The sequence below is a fragment of the Amblyomma maculatum genome, chromosome 5, assembly GCF_055883805.1.
Source record: "Amblyomma maculatum isolate TAMU_Amacu chromosome 5, ASM5588380v1, whole genome shotgun sequence".
In the NCBI taxonomy this organism is placed as follows: Eukaryota; Metazoa; Arthropoda; class Arachnida; order Ixodida; family Ixodidae; genus Amblyomma; species Amblyomma maculatum.
In genome coordinates this window covers 92,970,260-92,992,427 of record NC_139348.1, presented here as the reverse complement: position 1 = coordinate 92,992,427, position 22,168 = coordinate 92,970,260, and the positions used below count along the sequence as shown (strand labels likewise).

Genomic DNA, 22,168 nt, shown 5'->3' with positions numbered 1-22,168 from the left:
TCCACGACAGAATGATACGCGGCCAGCTGCACGCAGTGTCAGCATCATAAACGCCCTACGTACACTTAACCTGGCCTGTATCACCCTGAAGTGCCTCCCAGAAGTCTGCCTAAACAGGTAAAAATTGATCTGCTTGGACCTTTTCCCAAATCTCCAAATCGCGAATGGTGGATTATGATATGAGCAGATTTCTTGCTCGCTACTGTGAAACAGCTGCTCTGACATCGGCTACCAGGCATTAAGTATCGCTGTTCGTTTTGCCTTGAGGAATGAACCAGCGCGTGTTACTGATAATCACTGACCTAAGCCGCCAATTCCCTGCCGAAATCGTTGATTGGCTGCTACGTCTATGTGCAGTCACCTATAGACACTCAAAACCGTATAACCAACAGACTAGCGGTTTGACGGAACGCATCAACAGGACAATAACCAACCTGCCTGCCACGCATGTGGACTCTTAAGGACTGCGACACCACACTGCAGGAGGTCACACACGCTTTCAATACAACTACTCATGAAAATACCGCATACAGTCCATTCTACTTCTTGTAGGCTCGCACGCACAACCCTACCGTTTTCTACCAGTGAAAATCTGGACGTCGCTGATATCTTCTCCTTGTCTGAAGAAGCTCGTCGGATTGCCTGCTTGCGATCTATTGTATCAGAAGAGCTCTTCAGAGATCGCTACGACGTCTACCTCCGGTACGTTATCTACGCTCCGGCTATGATCTGGCTTTGGCGCCGAATTCAGCGCTGTGACTTGCATCAAAATCTACTGGCCCACTAAGTTTGACCTTATGTGGTCGTGGCCAGAATTTGAGACAGTACGCGTGAAATTGCACTCGTTACCTCAACTAGTAGCCGTTCTGCGAAGACTTAACTGCCACACATTGCTCGGCTGAAGTCATACCATTCTAGGGAGAACGGATAACTCGCCCTTCTTGCTTCGGCTGCGCAGGGAGAAAATGTCACGGAGGAGCGAAGACAAAGTAGCGGAAGGACAGCGTGCTGGAAGTGGAAGTGGCACTGCTGAACACGACCAAGATCTGACCACACTCGCCCGGCTCGACCCCTTCCTGAGTGAATGTTTCACACCATAAAAATATTGTCAAGTTTATTTACAGAGATGACTATACTTTAGCTGGCGCGTTCACTGAAAATTGACGAGCTTCCTCTTCCTCACCCTTCCTTCTGCCGAGCTTCTTTTTCACACTTCCTTCTTTTATCCTCTGCGCTGCATGCCTGACTATATTAGCACAATAAAATATCATACTTATATACCTTTATAATGACATGCTGTTTTATTTTATTTTTATTAATTGTTACCCTCAGGGTAAGAATATGAGGCATAGCTGAGATTGACTTTTTAAACGGTTTTATTAGGTCATTTCTTTGGCTTGCGCCTCTTAGTCTGTCGGCTTGCTTGCGTGGATTACGAGAACGCGGTGTTCTCCTATCGCTCTTCCGTCGGGCTGCTTCCTTAAATTATGCAGGAAGTCTTTAGTGAACGAGCGCAGTTCCATCTTTTCCTCGTGGTTCAGCAACGGGTAGACTGGGTTCAAGATGCTCATAAATTCTGGAAGCAATAGGAGCCATGAGCCTGTTAGGTGATTTTCCAGGGTGGCAATAGCGGCGGCATATCACCTGGGCATTCTAATGTTCACTGATCTATTATTTTGCAATTACGTTGCAAATGAATGGCTGAATGATAAAAGCCTTTATTGGAGCGGAAGAGTGGATGTTGGCGGAATTAGAGGCTGGCAAATAAAAAGAGGTAGTTTGTTCTTGAGAAATGGTTCGGCTGCTTTGAGCTCTAGGATACTTTTAAAACATTACAAACAGTATTAACGATTCTGTATTTAGTTACGCTGCATTTATTACTTTTCTAAAACTTGTAATGAAGATATAGGGCTTAGACTTGAAGAGCCATATAGTGGCTGTGTTTTAGGAGGTGAAGCCATATTTGCATTTTCTTCGCAAACACTGGGTTGAAGGGAGTGCATGTATTCTTCATTTTTCAGTGATTTCAACGTTCATGAGGGCACAGGTTCTTTTAGAAGGATCTTCTGCCCATTGCGCAAGCGCAGCTTTGCTAGGAAGCAAATCGCGCCTAGAATGATATTTGAAAACGATTGCATTGCAGAACGTAACCTCGTAACCTCCTGTTCTGAGTGATAGCTGGCCACACACACACACACACACACACACACACACACACACACACACACACACACACACACACACACACACACACACACACACACACACACACACACACACACACACACACACACACACACACACACACACACACACACACACACACACACACACACACACACACACACACACACACACACACACACACACACACACACACACACACACACACACACACACACACACACACACACACACACACACACACACACACACACACACACACACACACACACACACACACACACACACACACACACACACACACACACACACACACACACACACACACACACACACACACACACACACACACACACACACACACACACACACACACACACACACACACACACACACACACACACACACACACACACACACACACACACACACACACACACACACACACACACACACACACACACACACACACACACACACACACACACACACACACACACACACACACACACACACACACACACACACACACACACACACACACACACACACACACACACACACACACACACACACACACACACATATATATGCTTCGTCTCAACATAGATACTACAACAGCCTCATGCGGCAATGTCATCGGCCGGCCTAGCACTGTCAACGTGAGAATGTCTGTCTAAATAATGACACGTACGTGTTAACATGTGCCCAAAACAGTAGCCGTCATGTTACTGGCCATATAGGATACTGCCCATATAGGATACTGCCGATTTATGCTCTTAATTTTCGCCTTGCAGGTTCATATATAACAACTCCCGCAGCAGTAAACCGGGTACTTGCCAACCACACTCTCCTGGCTGAGTCCATGCCTTGCATTTATCCGGAAGACTTCGCAAGCCAGCGGAAGTAGTTTTGTCGCCCCTACGACGTTTACGAGATGAGCGCGCAGAGAAGCGACATCCAAATCTCTCGTCTTAGGAAGAACTCGTCGCAGAATCTGCGGAATAAAGTTAAGAGGCATGACGCTTCAACAGTGCAGTCACAAAGGAAATCTGTTAGCTTTATTCTGCATTCAGTCTAAAACAGGCAGTGATGCAGAGAAAATGGTAACATGCCTGTCAATGTTCAGTTCAAGCTCACTGGTAGGTACTATCACACCATTGAATATTGAAACGACCATAGTAGTTCATCATCATCATCATCAGCCTGATTATACCCACTGCAGGGCGAAGGCCTCTCCCATATTTCTCCACTTAACCCGGTTCTGTGCTAGCTGCATCCACTTGACCCCTGCGAACTTCTTAGTCTCATCCGCCCACCTAACTTTCTACCGCCCCCTGCTACGCTTTCCTTCCCTTGGAATCCAGTTTGTTACCATCAGCGACCATCGGTTATCCTCTCTTCGCACTACATGTCTTGCCCACGTCCATTTCTTCTTAATTTCTACTAGAATGTCGGTAACTTGAGTTATTTCTCTGACCCACTCTGCACGCTTTCTATCTCTTAATGTTACCCCTACCATTTTTCGTTCCATAGCCCTCTGGGTTGTCCTCAACTTAAGTAGAACTCTCTTGGTTAGCCTCCACGTTTCAGCCCCATAGGTGAGTACAGGCAAGATGCAACTGTTGTATACTTTCCTCTTGAGCGATACCGGTAAGCTGCTAGTCATAATCAGTGAGTGCTTGCCAAATGCGCTCCATCCCAATCTTATTCTTCTTGTTATTTCCTTTTCATGGTCCGGATCTGCGGTTACTACCTGTCCTAAGTAAACATATTCGCCTACTACTTCCAGTATTTCGCTACCTAATGTAAACTGCTGTTCCTTCCCGAGGCTGTTGAACATTACCTTAGTCTTCTGTATATTGATTTTCAAGCCTACCTTTCTACTTTTTCTGTCTAGGTCATCAATCATTATTTGCAGTTCATCCCCCGAGTTGCTTAGCAAGGCAATGTCATCAGCAAATCGCAGATTACTGAGGTATTCTCCAGCTACCCTTATCCCTAACTGCTCCTATTCCAAGTCTCTGAATACTTCCTCTAAACAAGCTGTGAATAGTACTGGGGAGATTGTGTCTCCTTGCCTAACACCTTTCTTTATGGGAATTTTGTTACTTTCTTAATGCAGAACTATGGTTGCTGTGCAGCCACTATATATATCTTCCAGCACTTTCACGTACGGCTCGTCTAGCCCCTGATTTCGCAATGCCTACATCACCTCCGAGGTTTCCACTGAGTCAAATGCTTTTTCGTAATCACTGAATGCTATGTATAACGGCTGGTTATATTCCGAGCATTTTTCTATCACCTGATTGATGGTATGGATATGATCGATAGTAGAGTACCGTTTCCGAAAACTTGCTTGATCCTTTGCTTGATTGCAGTCTAAGGTTGTCCTGATTATATTAGCGATTACCTGAGTAAATACCTTATACGTAACAGACAGTAAGCTGATTGGTCTGTAATTTGTAAGGTCCTTAGAGACCCGTTCCTTGTGAATGAGGATAATGTTTGCGTTCTTCCATGGTTCCCCGTACCGTCGATGACACCAGGCACTGCGTATCCAGGGTGGCCAGTTTTTCTAGCACGATATCCCCTCCGTCCTTCATCAAATCTGTAGTTATCTGATCCTCTCCAGCTGTTTTCCCCCTTTTCATAGTTTCTAGTGCTTTCTTGACGTCGTCCTTCGTCACTGGTGGAACGTCTGACTGTTTTTCCCTACCGCCAATCTCATTACGGTCCTGACTACTTTGGCAACTGTAGAGATCTGTATAGAACTCCTCGGCTACTTTGGCTATCTTTTCCATATTAGTGATGACGTTGCCCGCCTTGTCCCTTATCGCATACATCTAGTTTTTGCCTGTGCCCAATTTCTTCTTTCCCGCTTTAAGGATTCCCCCGTTCTTTACAGCATGCTCAATTTTCTCCATGTTATACTTCCTTATATCGGCCACCTTGCGCTTATTGATTAGCTTTGATATCTCGGCCAATTCGATCTGGTCTGTTGGATTGGAAGCTCTCATACTCTGGCGTTTCATAATCAAATCTTTCGTCTCCTTAGACAGCTTACCGGTGTCCTCTCTAACTATCCTACCGCCTACTTCTACCGCGCACTCAGTAATGATATCTCCGAAATTATTGTTCCTTGCCTCTAGGATAATGTCGCCATCCTCAGTTAGAGCTGAATACCTATTTTGTAGCGAGATCCTGAACTCTTCTGCCCTCCCTCTGACCGCTAATTCGTTGATGGGTTTCTTTCTTACTAATCTGTTGCGTTCCTTCTTCAGAATTAGGCTAATTCGGGACCTCACCATCCTGTGGTCACTGCATCGCACTTTCCCGATTACCTCTACATCTTGAATAACGGCGGGGGTTGAACACATTATGAAGTCGATTTCGTTTTTAGTCTCCCCGTTAGGACTTTTCCATGTCCATTTCCGGTTCTTCCGTTTGCTGAAGAAGGTATTCATGATTCGTAAGTTATTGCGCTCTGCAAACTCAACTAGTAACTCCCCCCTGCTATTCCTAGAACCAATGCCATAGTCACCTACTGCCTTGTCTCCTGCCTGTTTTTTCCCTACCTTGGCATTGAAGTCGCCCATTAGTACAGTATACTGCGTCTTTACTTTTCGCATTGCCGATTCTACCTATTCATAGAAGCTTTCAACTGCATGGTCATCATAACTACATGTAGGTGCATAGGCCTGTACAACGTTCAGTTTATACCGCTCATTAAGCCTAATTACGATGCCTGCGATCCTCTCATTAATACTATAGAATTCATCTATATTACCCGCTATATACTTATTGACAAGGAAACCTACTCCTAGTTGTCGCCTCTCTGGTAAACCTCGATAACACAGTACGTGCCCATCCTTCAGTACAGTATATGCTCATTCGGCCTCCTAACCTCACTAAGCCCTATGACATCCCATTTCATGCCCTTTAGTTCCCCTAACAGCACTGCTAAACTAGCTTCACTAGCTAGGGTTCTAGCATTAAACGTTGCCAGGGTCAGTTTCCAATGGCGGCCTGTCCAGCGGAGCCATATTTTCTTAGCACCCCCTGCTGCGTCACCGGTCTGACCGCCGCCGTGGTCAGTTGTTCCGCAGCCGCTGGTGACTGAGGGCCGGGGTTTTAAGGAGCTTATCATAGGAGGTTGTGGCCAATTACTCCACCAGGGTGGCCAACTCCTGTTCTGGTGAGGAAGTGCGTTGCCGGAGGTGTTCACCGGCATCAGGTCGCACCCCAAACCTGTTTATGCAATTCCATTGACACGCGGATTTTTTTTTTTCATCCGGTGGAGAATTGCGCGGCACCGGGATTTGAGCCCCGGTCCTCTTGCATGCGAGGCGGATGTTCTACCGCTGCGCCACCGCTGCACCCTCATAGTAGTTGGTTTTCCTCAAACCGTCATTTAACATGGACTGTCCAAGCAATTGATTTCCGCACTGTGACTATGCTTCAGAGCACGATAGGGCAACGCTAGGTTTTACGCAAAGGATAAAGTTGTAAGGTGCTGAACACCTTGCATATAAATACAGATGCGGAATCTTTGGCATCGGATCGACTAACCGCTCATTGGAAGTCATCAAGCACGTGAAATATACGCACCTGTACTTTTGAAGCGAGAATACAGAATCGAATATGATTTTTATCAACAGGGTTTCGCGGTCTAACCTATAAATCAGGCCATCCTAGACGAAAACAGAAATTCCATAGACTCCATAAATTCCATAAGAGTGAGAAATTGGTCCCCGTTTATGGCGCGGAAAGTGAGAAGCAGCGATGGCTCTCGAGGTAAGTATATATATATATATATATATATATATATATATATATATATATATATATATATATATATATATATATTGTCACGAAACGGCAAGCCGATGAAGACAGGAGACGGAACATGACCGATGACGATGGTAGATGGCGTTTAATGAATGTTCGCGGGCCTAGCGCGAGCGCTCCTGCCCGCGCCACTGCCTGCTTCTTCTTCCTTGTCGTCCGTAACATGACCCGGGGCCACCGAGCGATCGACCCCATCGTGGACGAGGAAGTTAAGCGATGTTAATGATTTTATGGCATGATGATGGGCGTGTCTGGATGCTTGAAGAAGAAGAGGAAGAAGGAAGAATAGAACGGCTTGCCGGTACGATGTCATGTGTGGGTGATCCGCCTCCCTTGGAGCTGTCAACCATCCGTCACCAGAGTCCATGGGACCGATGGCTCGAGGTCACGTCGGGCAGCTTGGGCGGGGGTTGCGTGTTCGTGTCCATCGGTTCCTTCGGGTCATTCGGGTCCTTCGTCTTGGTTCTGATTGGTATGTCTGTTCTCCTTGTCCTCAGGTCCGGGCTGGGGGCTGGGCGGTGGTAGTTGTTCAGGTCTGGTCTTTAAGGGCTGGGGCGAAGCTGCTCGGCGATGTCCCTGAGCCCTCGGTGATGGTCCCGGCTTGCAGATGGCGTCGATGCTCCAAGGCAAGGATGGGGATGCCGTACGCCGCACCTCCAACCACATGTTACGAAGCGGCAAGCCGATGAATACAGGAGACAGAACATGACCGATGACGATGGTAGATGACGTTTAATGAATATTCGCGGGCCTAGCGCGAGCGCTCCTGCCCGCGCCACTGCCTGCTTCTTCCTTGTCGTCCGTAACAATATATATATATATATATATATATATATATATATATATATATATATATATATATATATATATATATATATATATATATATATATATATTAGGTACACAATTGAAACGGAAATGAGGGGCTCGTTAATAAAGCATTTAAAGGAGCAAACAGTCTACGAGTGCAAAGCAACCGTTTTTTTTTTATCTTTGTACTGTTTGACATTTACAGCAATTTGTCTTACGGTGATCATTAGAATAAAGAGCATTAAATACAAAGCGGAAGGAAAAGCAACGCGCCGATGGTGGGAGTCGAGCCCACGATCTCCAAATGTCGTGAAAAGTGTTCTTGAAGAGCACTGTACAGCGCGGCGTCCGCGATGCTATAGTGGCTGCGGTGCTGAAGTGGCAGCGTCGGCGCGAGAAACGACGAAGGGCGATGTGGGAGAATACATTCTACCCTTCCGTCGAATTTTCCTGATGCCTGGTTTGACTTGAAAATGCAAAAGTGGAATGGTCATGCGACAAAATTGCAGATGAACTCTGATGAAGCAAGCGGTAGACCGCTTTGTTTGTTCGGCAGTAAGTGCCATGCGCGCTCCGATTTTTTTTTTCTTTTTTTGCCTCCGGAGGATTTCATGTTTCGGTAGGCAATGAGCAGAGAGTCAGCCTCTCATAACCAACCGTGAGAGAGTGCGTGCGTTAAATGGATGAAGTGATTTCCTGCAAAGTTGGCACGCTGTGGTGTGGGTGCGCCTAACAGTATACCCAAAGCAAAAAGCGGCGGCGAAGGCAACATACTGTACAAAGTGGATGAACAGAGCGAGGTTGGTGAAGCAGGCTCAACCGCATTGCTTTTCCCTGTGCTTGTTCTAGCTGAAGCATTTGTGTGTGGGGCTTTCTTACGGCAATAAAACTTTACTTTGCCCACCGGACCATGCTCCGTGGTCGATCATCCTGCTGTGTCTGTTTCCGAAATAAACATAAACCGAACCCCGATTACACTGCTTTCAATGAGATTTCTCCAAGAATTTAGGATCACGACATAGTACTTTGGCTTTAGACGATGCGTATAAAAGTAGCAAATAGCCGTGGAATCATTTATTTTTTTTACAGAAGGCGCTATTTGTAGGGATTCTTTACCTCTGATAGCGCTCTCTCAGGCCACAGAAGTTACTCACAGTTCAATTCGAATGCAAAACTGTAGATGCTTCTTCATTTTTTTGGTGATATTCAATTTGAAATGCGGCTTCTTGAAAACAATAAATCATTCAATTTATGCACATTGTATATCTCTAAAGACACTAGCAAACGGCTCCTTGGCGTGTGAATAAACCTCTTGCCGTGCAAATAAGCGGCCGGGACGACACTCTTGCCATCATTGGTTGATTCCGCGTTTCGTCCCGAGTTAACTTATCGCCGAGGCATCACATTGTCGCCGTTCTGACGTCACGAGTTAACTTATCGCCGAGGCATCACAGTGTCATCATTCTGACGTCACGCTGTAAACCGTTAGATGAGTTCTATAATTGGGCCCTTGGGCACTAAATGACCACCCCTTTCTTTCACTACAGGTAGCTGACTCCCGATTGAGCTTTCTACGCAAGTCGAGGGCATCTCCTTTGAGTCTGGAAAAGGTGCCTCACACGCTCTAAGGGTGTCTAGGAGTGTTCGCCCCTATAGTACCTCATCGTTAATAAACTATATTAATCAATGTGTTACAATTATTGTGGCGTTCACGACAAAACGTTTGTAGCACAGAAAACAGTGAACGAGTCTTCAAAGTATACGAAGGGGTCATAAAGAGTGTAGCAGCAGAGCGGTGGCGACAGGTGTCAAGGTGAAGCAGTTGTGTAGGATCCACCAAATAGTGCTGTGGTCCGCATTTGCGCAGTTCAGATTCTGAATGAACTTTGGGAGAACAGAAGCGCCTAAAAGGAGCAGAACTGTGAAAATAGGTGGACCTAGAAGAACACGAGGGTGAAGAAGAAAGAGAGAAAAATGTTTGGTTTGGTTTGGTTTGTGGGGTTTAACGTCCCAAAGGAACTAAGACTATGAGAGACGCCGTAGTGGAGGATACAGAAATTTCGACCACCTGCGGTTATTTAACGTACCAAACGAGTAAGCAGAGGCAGAGAAGCAACAGAAGAGAGCGTAAGGATGAAACGTATGTTAAAGGAAGAAAGACATTCTTAGAAGAGTGTGATCTTCTGAAGAAGATCGCTGAAGTTAAGCCTCTCAGGGGTATTACCGAACGTCTGGTGGCTACCTTTTTACGTAATAGGAGGTACTTAATAAAGTTTATATACACGAATGATGTTTAAACTAGCTCCAGAAGTCAGATTAAGGTTGTGGAGCAGCCCATTCGTGCAAGAGAAATTTTAGAGAGAGGGGAAATTGGTGGAGCTAAGATTTGTCACGGAAGTGAAAATGCACCCTCTCCTACCACCGGTCTCGCAGAAGTTCTGAAAGTGGTTGTCGAGCCAGAAGCATCTCCTTTGAGATCGGAACAGCGGCCTTCACACACTCTAGGGATGTATGGGAAAGTGCGCACCAACAGTGGCGCATCGTTACTAGCTTATAATTATTAACGGGTGACACCCTTTCACTTATGCCTTTTCTTGGTAGCCGGTTAGTTACACTTACCGATCATCGATTCCGTTTCCATCGCATGCAAGTAGAGGTTATTGTCATTTATTCTTCTTGAGATTCGTGAGAATGTTATTAACCTGCGTTTGTTCTCTGACCCACTCTGTCCTTTTATTTCCTCTTAATATTACAGCCATTGTGTTTCTTTCTGTGTCTCGCTATGCAGCAGCTCCTAATTTTAGATGAACCCTTTTGCTAGTCTTCACGTTTCTGCCCCATAAACGGGTGCCGGTAAAATGCACCTGTTCTGTACTTTTCTCTTGAGGAATAATATAGATGCCGATAGTGACTACCACGTTTGCACGACTTTGTTCGCATTCTATTTATTCTACATCGTAGTCCGAATATGTGCCTACTGGGTTGGAAGACATTTTGCTTTTCCTGGTGCCGCGCTACCTGCAATAAGCTGCTTTTCCCGTCGAGTTTGTGGAACATTATTTTAGCATTCTGTATATTAATATTTAAGTTTACCATCCAGCTATGCGTATATAAATTACTATTCATTCTTGCACCGTAAACATCTCGGGGGCAGAAACACTTTTTCGCATGGCTGCACTTATCTTTGATCACCGTTTTATCAAGAAGGTCAATTGTGTAATTATCGAGGATTTCAATATTACGCTCTTATTGCTGTGTCTTTCCGCTCATCAGCGCTCTGAAATTGGCGAGCAAATTGAGATAAACAAATAAATAAACGAATAACGACAAAAAAGCGCTCATGCTTATATAAATTATATATATATATATATATTGAGAAAGATCGGTCTCCGATCGAAACGTCGAGTCTAATAAAATGTTTCTTTAAATGAAGCGTACCCTTCCCTCTATTATATATATATATATATATATATATATATATATATATATATATATATATATATCAGTTCAGTTGAGTCGTTCAGTCGTGTCCGACTCTTCGTGACCCTATGGACCATGTCACGCCACACTTTCCGGTCTCTCACTATCTTCCTAACATCACAAACCATCTGCAGTGCCTCGAGGATGCCATCTAACCATCGCGTTCGCTGCCTCCCTCTTCTCCGGCGACCCTCAACCTTTCCCAACATCAAATATTTCTCCAGCGACTCCTCTATTCTCATCAGATGACGAAAGTAGCTGAGCTTTAACTTTAGAATTTGACCCTCTAATGAGCAGTCAGGGTTTATGGTCGACAATATCGACTGATTTGATCTTCTGGTAGTCCAAGGAACTCTCAAGAGTCTTCGCCAGCACCACAATTCAAACGCGTCAATTCTTCGGCGGTCAGCCTTTTTCACAGTCCAACTCTCGCATCCATACATTACAACTGGAAAGACCATAGCACGAGTTATACGGATCTTGGTTGGCAGACTAATGTCTCTGCTCTTTACTAGGCGGTCAAGGCTAACCATTGCTCTCTTTCCCAGAAGCAGGCGTCTTCTAATTTCATGGCTGCAGTCTCCTTCCGAGGTAATCTTGAAGCCCAAGAAGAGAAAATCTGTCCCAGCTTCCACTTCTTGTCCCTTGATGCTCCAGGACTTGATAGGACAAGACGCCATGATCTTTGTCTTTTTAATGTTCAGTTTAAGCCCAAACTTCTCACTCTCTTCTTGTACGCGCATCAGAAGTATCTTGAGTTCCACTTCACTTTCTGCCATTAAAGTGGTATCATCCGCATATCTAAGGTTGTTGATACGTTTTCCAGCAATCTTCACTCCAGCTGAAGACTCGCCCAGACCTGCCTTTCTCATGATGCATTCTGCATATAGGTTAAATAGGCAGGGCGACAGTATGCAGCCTTGCCTCACTCCTTTATCAATCGGAAACTAACCAGTAACACCATGCCCAGTTCTAACTGTGGCCTCTTGCTCTTCATACAGGTTCCTGAGGAGACAGATGAGGTGAATTGGAACTCCCATCTCTTGTAGAGCTTGCCACAATCTGCTGTGATCTACGCAGTCAAACGCTTTCGCATAATCAATAAAGCAGAAGTAGATGGGTTTCTGGAACTCTCTTGCTTTTTCCATGATCCAGCGAAGGTTGGCAATTTGGTCTCTAGTAGCTCTGCCCTTGCACTTATATATAAACTGTAGTGTGGTAATCTTCATCGTTATAGCCACTGACATGTGTCGTGTGCTGGCGCTTTCGAGAACGGAGAAGTTGGTCGTTGTCTTTGTGATTCGGTACGCCTGACGCTCCGCTTCGAATTCATCCTGAGGAGCCGAATCCATCTGCGTCTACTGAATAAACACACCCATATATATGTATATATATAAACCACTTATATAAAAAAGGTTTTTATGCTAATAAAACTAATTTTGTTAGAGCATATTTTGAACGCAACACATCGGAAGATAAAATCGTTCCAGGTAGTATTCGCAGGCTGCTGCCATAAAGAAAGAAGTAGCTTGGGGTTACCGCATGTACTTCGCAGAATGACTGAGCATTTCTATTAAACAATGTCTACTAAATATAAAAATATGTTTGGTCCTTACAATTACTTGTGTTAGAATGAAGAATCAACTGCTTACTTGGAGCCTCTATCACCTCCCCTCCCCTTGCCACTTCTGGGAGACACTCACGTCAGAATACTTGCTCCATCTAGCAGTTTTCGCCATAGCCGCGAAAGCGTCGAACACGAGCATGTTGCTGAAGAAGAGGAGGAAGCACTCTCCCCCCGGGGCCAAGAGCGCTTCGATGTTCCTCATGGCGTGGCGTTGGTCGGTGATCCAATGCAGCGCCAGGAACGAGTAGACCCTCTGGAAGCTTCCTTCTGCTCGCACGAATCTCACCACGTCTTCATCCGCGAGCAGGTCGAGTTCTCGGTAGTGGATCTTTGGGTGCGAACGGTTTTCTCGGGCGAAAGTGAGCATCGACGGCGAGTTGTCGGCACCGACGATTTTCCCACACCAGGATGGCAGTCGCGGAATCAGGTGGTTTAGAGTGAAACTGCGTGAGAGACAATTTTCACATCAGAACATGTTTTATCATTAGAGTAATCTAAACAGTTTGGTTCCCAACAAATCCGTGGGCCCTGACTGCTCCCTCCAAGTAGTTTTTTAGTTTCATGCCTAATCTCCTTATCCAATCATTCGCTCGGTATCTCTCGATGTCACTCTGTTATAACACAGTCAACAATTCCTGCAGTTTCTTTTAATTTAATATCTTGATTTTGTTAGAATGGCTTACGTTGCGCATAGTTAAGTTGCAGTTCAGAGTTCACACACTTACTACTACAATGATCCCATGTGGTTAGAGGCTGCAAAACGAAAACGTATTTGATTCAGATTAGAGCAAACACGTTGAAGTATGAATGATGTGTCCCTTTTGACTGGATCATTCTATCAGTTTTTCTTTATGGAATGTTCGTGTCAAATATCTCTGATCATATTCCTCGCCATCACTCAACAGATTTACATAGAAGTTTTTGGAGGAGCACAGTCTGCCCCTCCAAAGGCTTTTGTTCTCAGCAAAGCGGCTAGTGTAATGTCGCAAGATTTTTCGCTTTCGCTTAAAGTTTGCAGTTTATAATAAACAATTAAACAAGAACTGCTTCGAAATTCCGCGTTTGATGCTGCATATGTGTTGCTTTTGTTAAGCGGCATTTCTTGCCGTTTGCTTATTACCACTTCTTAAGAACAAACCGTCAACGTTTGGCAGGATATTCCTTAAAACTTATTGTGCATCCGCTCAGTTCAGTGCCATGCTCGGGCTTGCAGGAAAGTGTCCATTAAGTGTTATGCAAAAATAACAGTAAAGCGGCAATTCGCATAAGCTAATTGCATAGTACAATGGGTTTGAATAAAACATCATTGTTTTTGAATAAAACAGTCCGCGTTGGCTGACTGGCATTTGCCAGGGAATGTTCTGGAAGGTTTTTCCTGTTGCATGGTAAACCACCAAGTAGCGCCATAAATGAGCAGTAGACGAAGCTTCCACAAATGCACGCGTTTGAAACCACACCTTTGCCTTGCAACTCTGGGTTTGCGAGATTAGGCCCATTCGGCGAGTGGCAGGGAGCTCTGCGCTTTACTGGGCTGCCTTCACGGTGCCTGTGATGCGATCAACCCATGGTTGCCACTCGTGGCCTGGTTTAGACATTTTCCTGGAACCCACAGTCTTTTCAGATTCAAGATTCAGGAATGCAGCCTTGCACACGGTGCGGGCTGTTGCTGATAGTGGAGAATGTGAGCGGGACTTCGAGGCCAAAGGTCAACCGGAAGGACTCGATAAGGGTGCTTAACTATCGAGAAAGGAAGTTTATTGCTAACTGGGTCGTAGAAAACCGCGTTGGAACTCTAGTCACGCTGTCAATATTGTCAGTAAAGTGCTATAGGTTGTCAGCGGACGCGCAGGTGGAAGGAAAGAGAGCACGTGGCGTGAACATTTCGCAGCGCGGATCGCTGGTGCAGCGGAAGCAATAAACATGTCGCCCTCGCAGCGATTTCGGCTGTCGACGGGTTCGTTTTCAACTGTTTCTTTTATCAGGCGTCAAAAGAGAGATATTTATCCGCATGTGCTTTGGGGTAGTGACGCTCCTGCTGTTTTGACGCGATCCCTTCAGCCGGCATGCCTAGATGCTTGCACTTATTTTTCCCCTCTTCTTGTCTCGTGAGACCTCTAAAAAAGCCCATCATATAACATAAGTGATGGTGCTGGCACTGCAAAACGCAAGTGTGGCGATCGCCTTAAACCTGGCTGCCATCACTCCTTCGCGTGGAGGCGAAGGAATGGAGAGATGCGAGAAACAGCACTTCAACAGACGCGCATCGCTGCATCTTGCCCCAAAGTGATGGCAACAGCTGCCGGAAAGCAGCGGATACTCCTCTCCTGATGATATAATTCCAGGAGTTTGCGTGAATTTCGTTTGCGTGAGCCGATCATTAGGTCCACTACAACTGAAATACAGCCGTGCTTGCTGAACGTGATAGAATTTTTGCCCTCCTGCTAGTTTACTTTTTCCGCGTAAAGAAGTTAGGTTAAAAAATGTCATTTGATACCGCGAACGCTGAAATTCGAACCCTAGGCGTGGAAATTTTGAAGCCTGTTTCGTACCATGTTTTATAGAATATTAGTCAAAGCGACTAATTCGACTGCCACTTGAAACTTCCACAAAAAGCTCGGCCATACCTGTGCCTAGAAAACGAGATTAGGTAGCGGACAATAAAAAAAAAATGGATGTGTATCGTTGCGACGTGTACTCTCCCTAAGTTAGCGCGTCAGCAGGCCTCATCACTGAGTGTGGTCTAGACGACTTCTATTCCAAGCTAGATGGATATAACAGGCATCGGGAAATGTTGCCGAAAGGTTTCAATAACTATGACCATGCTAATACCAACAAAAAAATCATTAACCTGTCACTAAGAAGACGCCATGCCGTTTTAGAGGACATGCACTCTCATGGCATTGCTATGTCGTGCGGTTAGCAAATGGAGGTTGCTAATTGACCGTCGGCGATTATGTCACAGCCACAGTTGGCGACAACTATGAGATGGCATTGGTGAGCGTAAGTGTGAAACACGAAGAAGACAAACGCGTGTGTACTGTGGGCAGAGAGCTCTGTTTGCCCATGTTTGTTAGCTTGCGTCACTGTGATCTTGTCTCTTGCAAATACATATCACCGCGTTTGTACACATCGTCGCGTTACATTCATAGTAGAAGTGCGGTGTTCCTTCTTTTGCAGCTTGTACTTTCGTACCACAGTATTGCGTGAGCTAGCATTAGAAGCCCTATCGGAGGAAAAGCTCGACGTTGACATATGTACAATGTTGGCCAACATTCATATACCACTTTTGACTAACAGCAAAGTGTAGAAGGGGATGTCCTACTCTCTATATATATGATATATGAAGGGGGGCCGGCAGGTGGATGCCACATGTGCGAAGGGTGCGGCGGGCTTCTCGATGCACGCCGCCTGTTGCATGCCATCAGTCACGCACCCGAATAACCACCAATCAGCCTGTTACCGCATAGCGCTAGCTAGGCGGATGGCCATCCATCCACTGCCATTTCGACCCATCCTCTTAAGTTCGTCCGGTGTATGAATCCGGTCAATCCAACAAGAAAAGGCGAGCGCTCAGCTTTGCAATGCTGCAGTGTGTGGGAAGAGTGGTCGGTCCTCAAATTAAAGTTGTTTATGGGCAACAAATCACTTCATAGAGGCGGAAACCAATATTGAAAAGAAATCAGTATATTCGCACCACCACCACAGGACTACAGGTAAAGATGGGTGCAAGTGTCCACTGGCCTAGTGACCAGCGTTCTGAGGGATGTGCGCTTGTAATGGGCTGCACATATCCCGATTACCAAAACAGCCATCGGTAAGACTGCAATTAACGCAGTCCGAGGTTAATTGGTGGAATATGGGAGAGGCCTTCGCCCAGCTGTGGGTACAGTCAGGCTGATGATGAGTCAAGCCCAGATTTCTCTGGAGATCTGACTCTGTGACAAGAAAATGATTGCTAAGAAGTGTCATATAGGCAAAAGAAATAGCTAGGCGAAAGTGGGGTGTTTGGTGTTCGGTGTTGCAGCACCTAAAGAATAGCGAAGGGTGGGCGAGCATTACATTCAGTGTGTTTTGGGATATATCCAGGCCGCTTCTTGGTAGGATTGTGCGCAGAGGCGCAATCACCATAGATGTTACAGGCGAGGCGCCTTCTGGCATCAGAGGGCGCCCATAAGCTTTCGGAGTACCCTTTAGTGGACCAGCATCCAAACGCCTCTCATAGTTACAGGCCACGGCAGGGTTCTGCCGGCGGAGGTAGAGGAGAAGCAAAAGAAGGGCGAAAATCTTATTGTTATACAATCTCATTGCATAGTGGTAATTAATCACCTTGTAGCTTTTAATAGAGTCGAACGACGAGCTAGTTGGTCACTCTTGGAAGAAGGCAGCAGAGCAGGTAAGAACAACACAAAGCGCAAGGGGCACACTTGTGTGCGTATGTGTGCCTCTTGCGCTTTGTGTTGTTCTTACCTGCTCTGCTGCCTTCTTCCAAGAGTTGTAGCTTTTAGTAAGCAACCTAATAAAAGGTACCATGCAAAGTTTATAGGCGAAATCAGAGCAGTCTTGTTGCACTGAAGCCACTTCTCAATATTCGAAATACGTGCCTGCTGCACTTTGGTCAATGTTAGAGTGATAACCTATTCATGTTTCAACATTGTCGGGCTGAGGGTCTTCTTTCTATGGTTATCTTCTCTCTGCATAAGTGCTGCCATTGCTGCTGGGCACTACCGCGCAACCAACACAACGTTTAAAGAAGACCTCCAAATAGGACCCCTAAATAGCTTACTGTCAGCAGCTCAAATCAAGACACCTTAATTCCATCAGCATGTGGCTTTCGTTCAGATTGTACGTCTATCCTTCCCTTCGTTGTATACACGAATGGTATAAGCAACTCGGGCGTGAGCATACCTGAATTCTGACTAAATGCACGAAAACATCTTGTATAAAAAATACATTTCGCTTCTTTCAATGCAAAAAGAAATACTAAAATAGTAATAAATGCCTAACAGCACCCTCCAGAACCACATCCAATGTCCAGGAACTGCCGCTGGTGCTTTGCACCACTATTCGTGGCTGCCTCATCCGTGGCCAGGTCGAGGAAGGCTGGCTGAAAGGAATCCAATATGGCTGCTATGGCGGATGCAAAGGGAGCGAGAGCAGCATCGTACAGCTCGACGCAATTCCCCACGCCGTAGGTGTCGTTGTGTCCGGCATCAATGGCGCTTTCAACTCTATTCTTATCCTCGGAGGCACTCATCCTGGAAAGATAAAAATAAACAGAATTGTCCGTACATCCACACTTGTGGCTATGAGAATTTCAACAACTTGTGGCACAGGGCAGAGTCTCGACAACCTTCGAAGGTTTTTGCAACAGTGGTAGGAAACACGTACGATCGCTTGAATCTTCATCCGATTGAGTCAAACGCATGGGAGAAGAAATCTTCCATCTCGGAAGAAAAGGCGTTACGGGTAAAGCTATTGTGTTCGTTCTAATCAGCGAGCGATTACAACTGCGGCCGACATGCGTGATGTATTGCGGTGCCGTCATGCGTGGCATGATTCTGGTCTATTACTGTGCGTAGTTGCACACGATGTGTTGCAACCTACACTGCAGCCGACGTCGCATGAATGAAAAAGGTGCCTTACTGCTTTTGACTATAAATTCATTGCAACTATTATGGCATGATAACAAGTATACATCATGTTTTTGCAGCACTGCGTGTATGTCGCACGCGAATGAAGAATTGATTGCATTATGTAGAAGCAGGACGTGCGCATAAACAAAATAGGTATACAGGGAAGTGCTCTTTGAAAAGACACACCGTGAAGATATTGAATTCATAATGTATTGATATGATTTTCTAATATAATCAAACCTGGGGTTTGATTATATTGCAAGCAAGCGAGAAATTGGCGGCCTGCACCAGCGCACATTTATTGCCAAATGACTAAAGAAAATGTTACAAAGGTGAAGATCAATACGTATACTCGAAACAGAATTTTGGACATGCTGCCTAGAGTACAAGCAGTGTTTTTTGGCAGGGCACAAAGAAATCGTGCCTATATATATCTGAGAGCCCTCACTGGCAACTGCTTCAGAGTTTAGTTTGTTCACTGAAGCAAACAATGAGGTTGCTGAGAAATAGGCTGACCACATCCTGACCTCGCGATTCAGCCACAGGACAAATACCAGCCATCGTACTTCTACTGGCATCTGCCGCGTCGGAACAGCGGGTAGGGCACTGGGTTATACAGCGGGAGCTTTCAGATTCGAACCCGACCAAGGCGGAAAAGCCACCTTGTGGTGATCCTATGTCAGCGGTCTTTAAAGACCCTCCGGTGGTGGAAATTATCTGGGTGCTCACTCCAACCTACAACTGTTTCTCTCTTAATTATCCCACTGCACTTTCATATTTTCCTTAACTGCAGGGTGCATGTGTCTTCGAGTCAGACAGTTACAGGCCTTTTGTCTGATAAGTAGTTTTCATTGTAGTACGAAAGTATCATTATCCCATCCATTGTGACAAAAGCAATCGGTCTGTGCAAAATAATAGTGAAACCACGAGCATGAAGGTGATATTTGGCCGGCAACATGGATTGTCGGCTGAAAGGTGGTTCATAGGCATATATGTGCGTCTGTCCGTACAATCATTCTCACGTTAACGACTGTATAATTAGGTAGTTAGACGACATAGTAGCGCATGAGGTGAGTACCCTGGCGACCTCTACCTGTACCGTGTTGACCTGCAGAGGACCCCGTTAGCTGAAGGATAATGGAAGCGATCATCACCCTGCAGAGCGTATAGTCTGGCTGATCATGGTGGTGATGATAATGATGATGATGGTGGCAGCGCATTGATTGGTCGACTGTTCGCGTTAACTCACTCGATCGTGTGTGACTGTAAAGGTCGCTCGTGCTGCCAAATTGGTGAGTTATTTGAGATGGCAATCGAACATACTGGCGACTCATGGATACTCCAGACACGCTTTTCCCGGGCCATGTAGGCATGTTCGTACTCTTTGGGTAACTTAGAGCTACATATATCTCTTTCCTACCACCGTGAGCAGCATGCATTGGGGTCCTGATCATCAAAAGGCGTATAGCAGGGTGGTATGTCCACTCAGAAATTGACAGCCAGCGGTGGCATTCGTGGCATCATAGTCGCATCAATCAGGCAGAGTCATTGTAATCCTTCGCTGTTCTCATACACCAACCAGATTTTGTGCCTGCGGGTTCTTTTTCTGGGAGCAAGTTCACTCTAAAAAACGTGTAATGCTTAGCTCGGATAAGCCCGGCTGTGAGCCGAAAGATCTGTTATTCCGGGTTATTTTCTATTGCTAAGTCACGTTACACTCACATACACCTGAGTCTAATTTGTAGGGTTAAAGCTCGATTATGAATAGTCAGACACTGTTCTTTGATTTCACTTCTCCATGACTCTCTCCGAACGTCGATAGAAAGCAGCGGAAGCAATAATTAAAGCACGCGAGTCTCATTTTTCTTTCTGCAAATCTCAAGGGCAGCATAGACCGCTCAAGACGAAGCGAAGTTGTCGAGGGCAGTTTGAAGGGGAAGGTCCCAGGAGGGGAGTCAAATGGGCAGTGATGACGACGGAGGAAAATGGTAGGCAGGGGACTTGGAGACTGCGTGGCATTGTATCAAGCAGTGTGGCATATCTGTGAATATATGCAACGGTGCGAGTAGTTTCTCGAGTAAAGGCTGTCGCTTTAAAATAATGAACAGGCAGTGAGGAGATATTATGCGATGCTTTCATCGACAAACTTTCAGGACGTGGTATCGTCAGGCTTAGGGTAAAACCTTGAATAAAAAAAAGGCGTCAAAAATGACAATGCTGAGGTAGTTTGGAAGGAGGTTCAGATATCTGCTAGTTGGAGATGCACGCCAAATAACATTTGTACTGAACTCTTCAGATATTGTGAAGGAATCTATCGCAATACAGCAAACAAACTTGACTGAAACATGTAAGATACCTTCATGTGCTCTATATACTATTAAAGGAAGTGCACTGATAGCTCGGAAAGAGTGCGTGACATCCCTAGGCCATGGTTGACGAGCGCTGAACAATCTTGATGCCGACATACTTGAGGTTCATTCTGACAGCCCTCATGCTCAGGTTTCCTGCCCGGCTTGCTGTTGGGCAGTTTGCTGCATGTAGGAGTAGGGTATAGAGCACGAAAAAAGAAAACCGAAATGGCTTGTGTCTGTATGAAAAAAACAAAACTGATATCCGTGTTCCCCCTTTCCTCCAAGCATGATTTAGGGAATGCTTGATCATCTCAATGACACTGCTTCTTTTTTGTTACGTGGCTGTCTACTAATGCTTTTTATATTCTGCACATTTTTTCTGATACATTAACAATGACTCGACTGGTGTCTATTCTTGCCGGGGAACTGCCCTTTATCGATTTCGATAACAGTTCCTGCAGTACACAATTCGTGACGCAACGAGTCTGTGGAGGGACATGCGTACAATGGTTTGTGGTTCTGCTGTATAACATTCAAACGTTTTCATTTCTGATGTGTTTTTAAAATATTTCGGCAAAACGATAAAATTAAAACGTCGCTCAATAGCTGCAAAACAAAATTGAAATAAGAATTTTGATTGATAACCAGTTATTTCTAAGTGTAAGACTGTCATGTCGTACGGGGTGCCACAACTGTGGCGGACATTTCATGATGTGCTCACCTTGTCGATGGAGTTCGTAGCCAGAGAATCACGTATTGATCGGATCAGGAACTGTTTCAACTCTTAGCACTGCAATTTTACCTGCCTTAATAATATGTCGGCTAGAGCCTCCTACAAGATTTGATGTTATGTTCAACTATACGAGAAACCAGCGGCTTGTATAAAACAGCGGCGCTCTTCGCAAAACAGGATGTCGAGGGGCTGCAGAGAATCGCGATGCAATTACGACGAGCTCAATTTCAGGCAGGTGTCTGGCACAGTCAGCACTTTTTTGTAAGCCTTAGTTCAAGATACCGGAGATAGAACCCTCAATTTCATTCACCCTATACTAGCGGCCTGAGGACAGAAATTTAGGATGGAATGAAAAGAAAACATCGATAAAGGAATGACTGTAGATTTATTATTGGTCGATTTCCGGGCATCGCTTCGCATTAGTCTCACATTTAGCTTCGCATGACAGGAAACGACAGAGTTTATTGCATCCTGCTTTCCAGCACCCTTAACGATCTTT

At 45.4% G+C, this 22,168-nt stretch overlaps 1 protein-coding gene across 1 annotated transcript; it reads right to left on the bottom strand.

The window, feature by feature from the left end:
* Positions 1–1,406: 1,406 nt before the first annotated feature.
* Positions 1,407–21,078, bottom strand: LOC146188705 (uncharacterized). Its single transcript, XM_084605112.1, has 5 exons — positions 21,053–21,078; positions 17,962–18,207; positions 13,029–13,395; positions 3,025–3,181; positions 1,407–1,576 (listed from the first exon to the last, which is right to left on the bottom strand). The coding sequence occupies exons 1-5, from the start codon at positions 21,076–21,078 to the stop codon at positions 1,407–1,409; spliced, it is 966 nt and encodes a 321-aa protein (XP_084461238.1).
* Between the last annotated feature and the right edge of the window lie 1,090 nt (positions 21,079–22,168).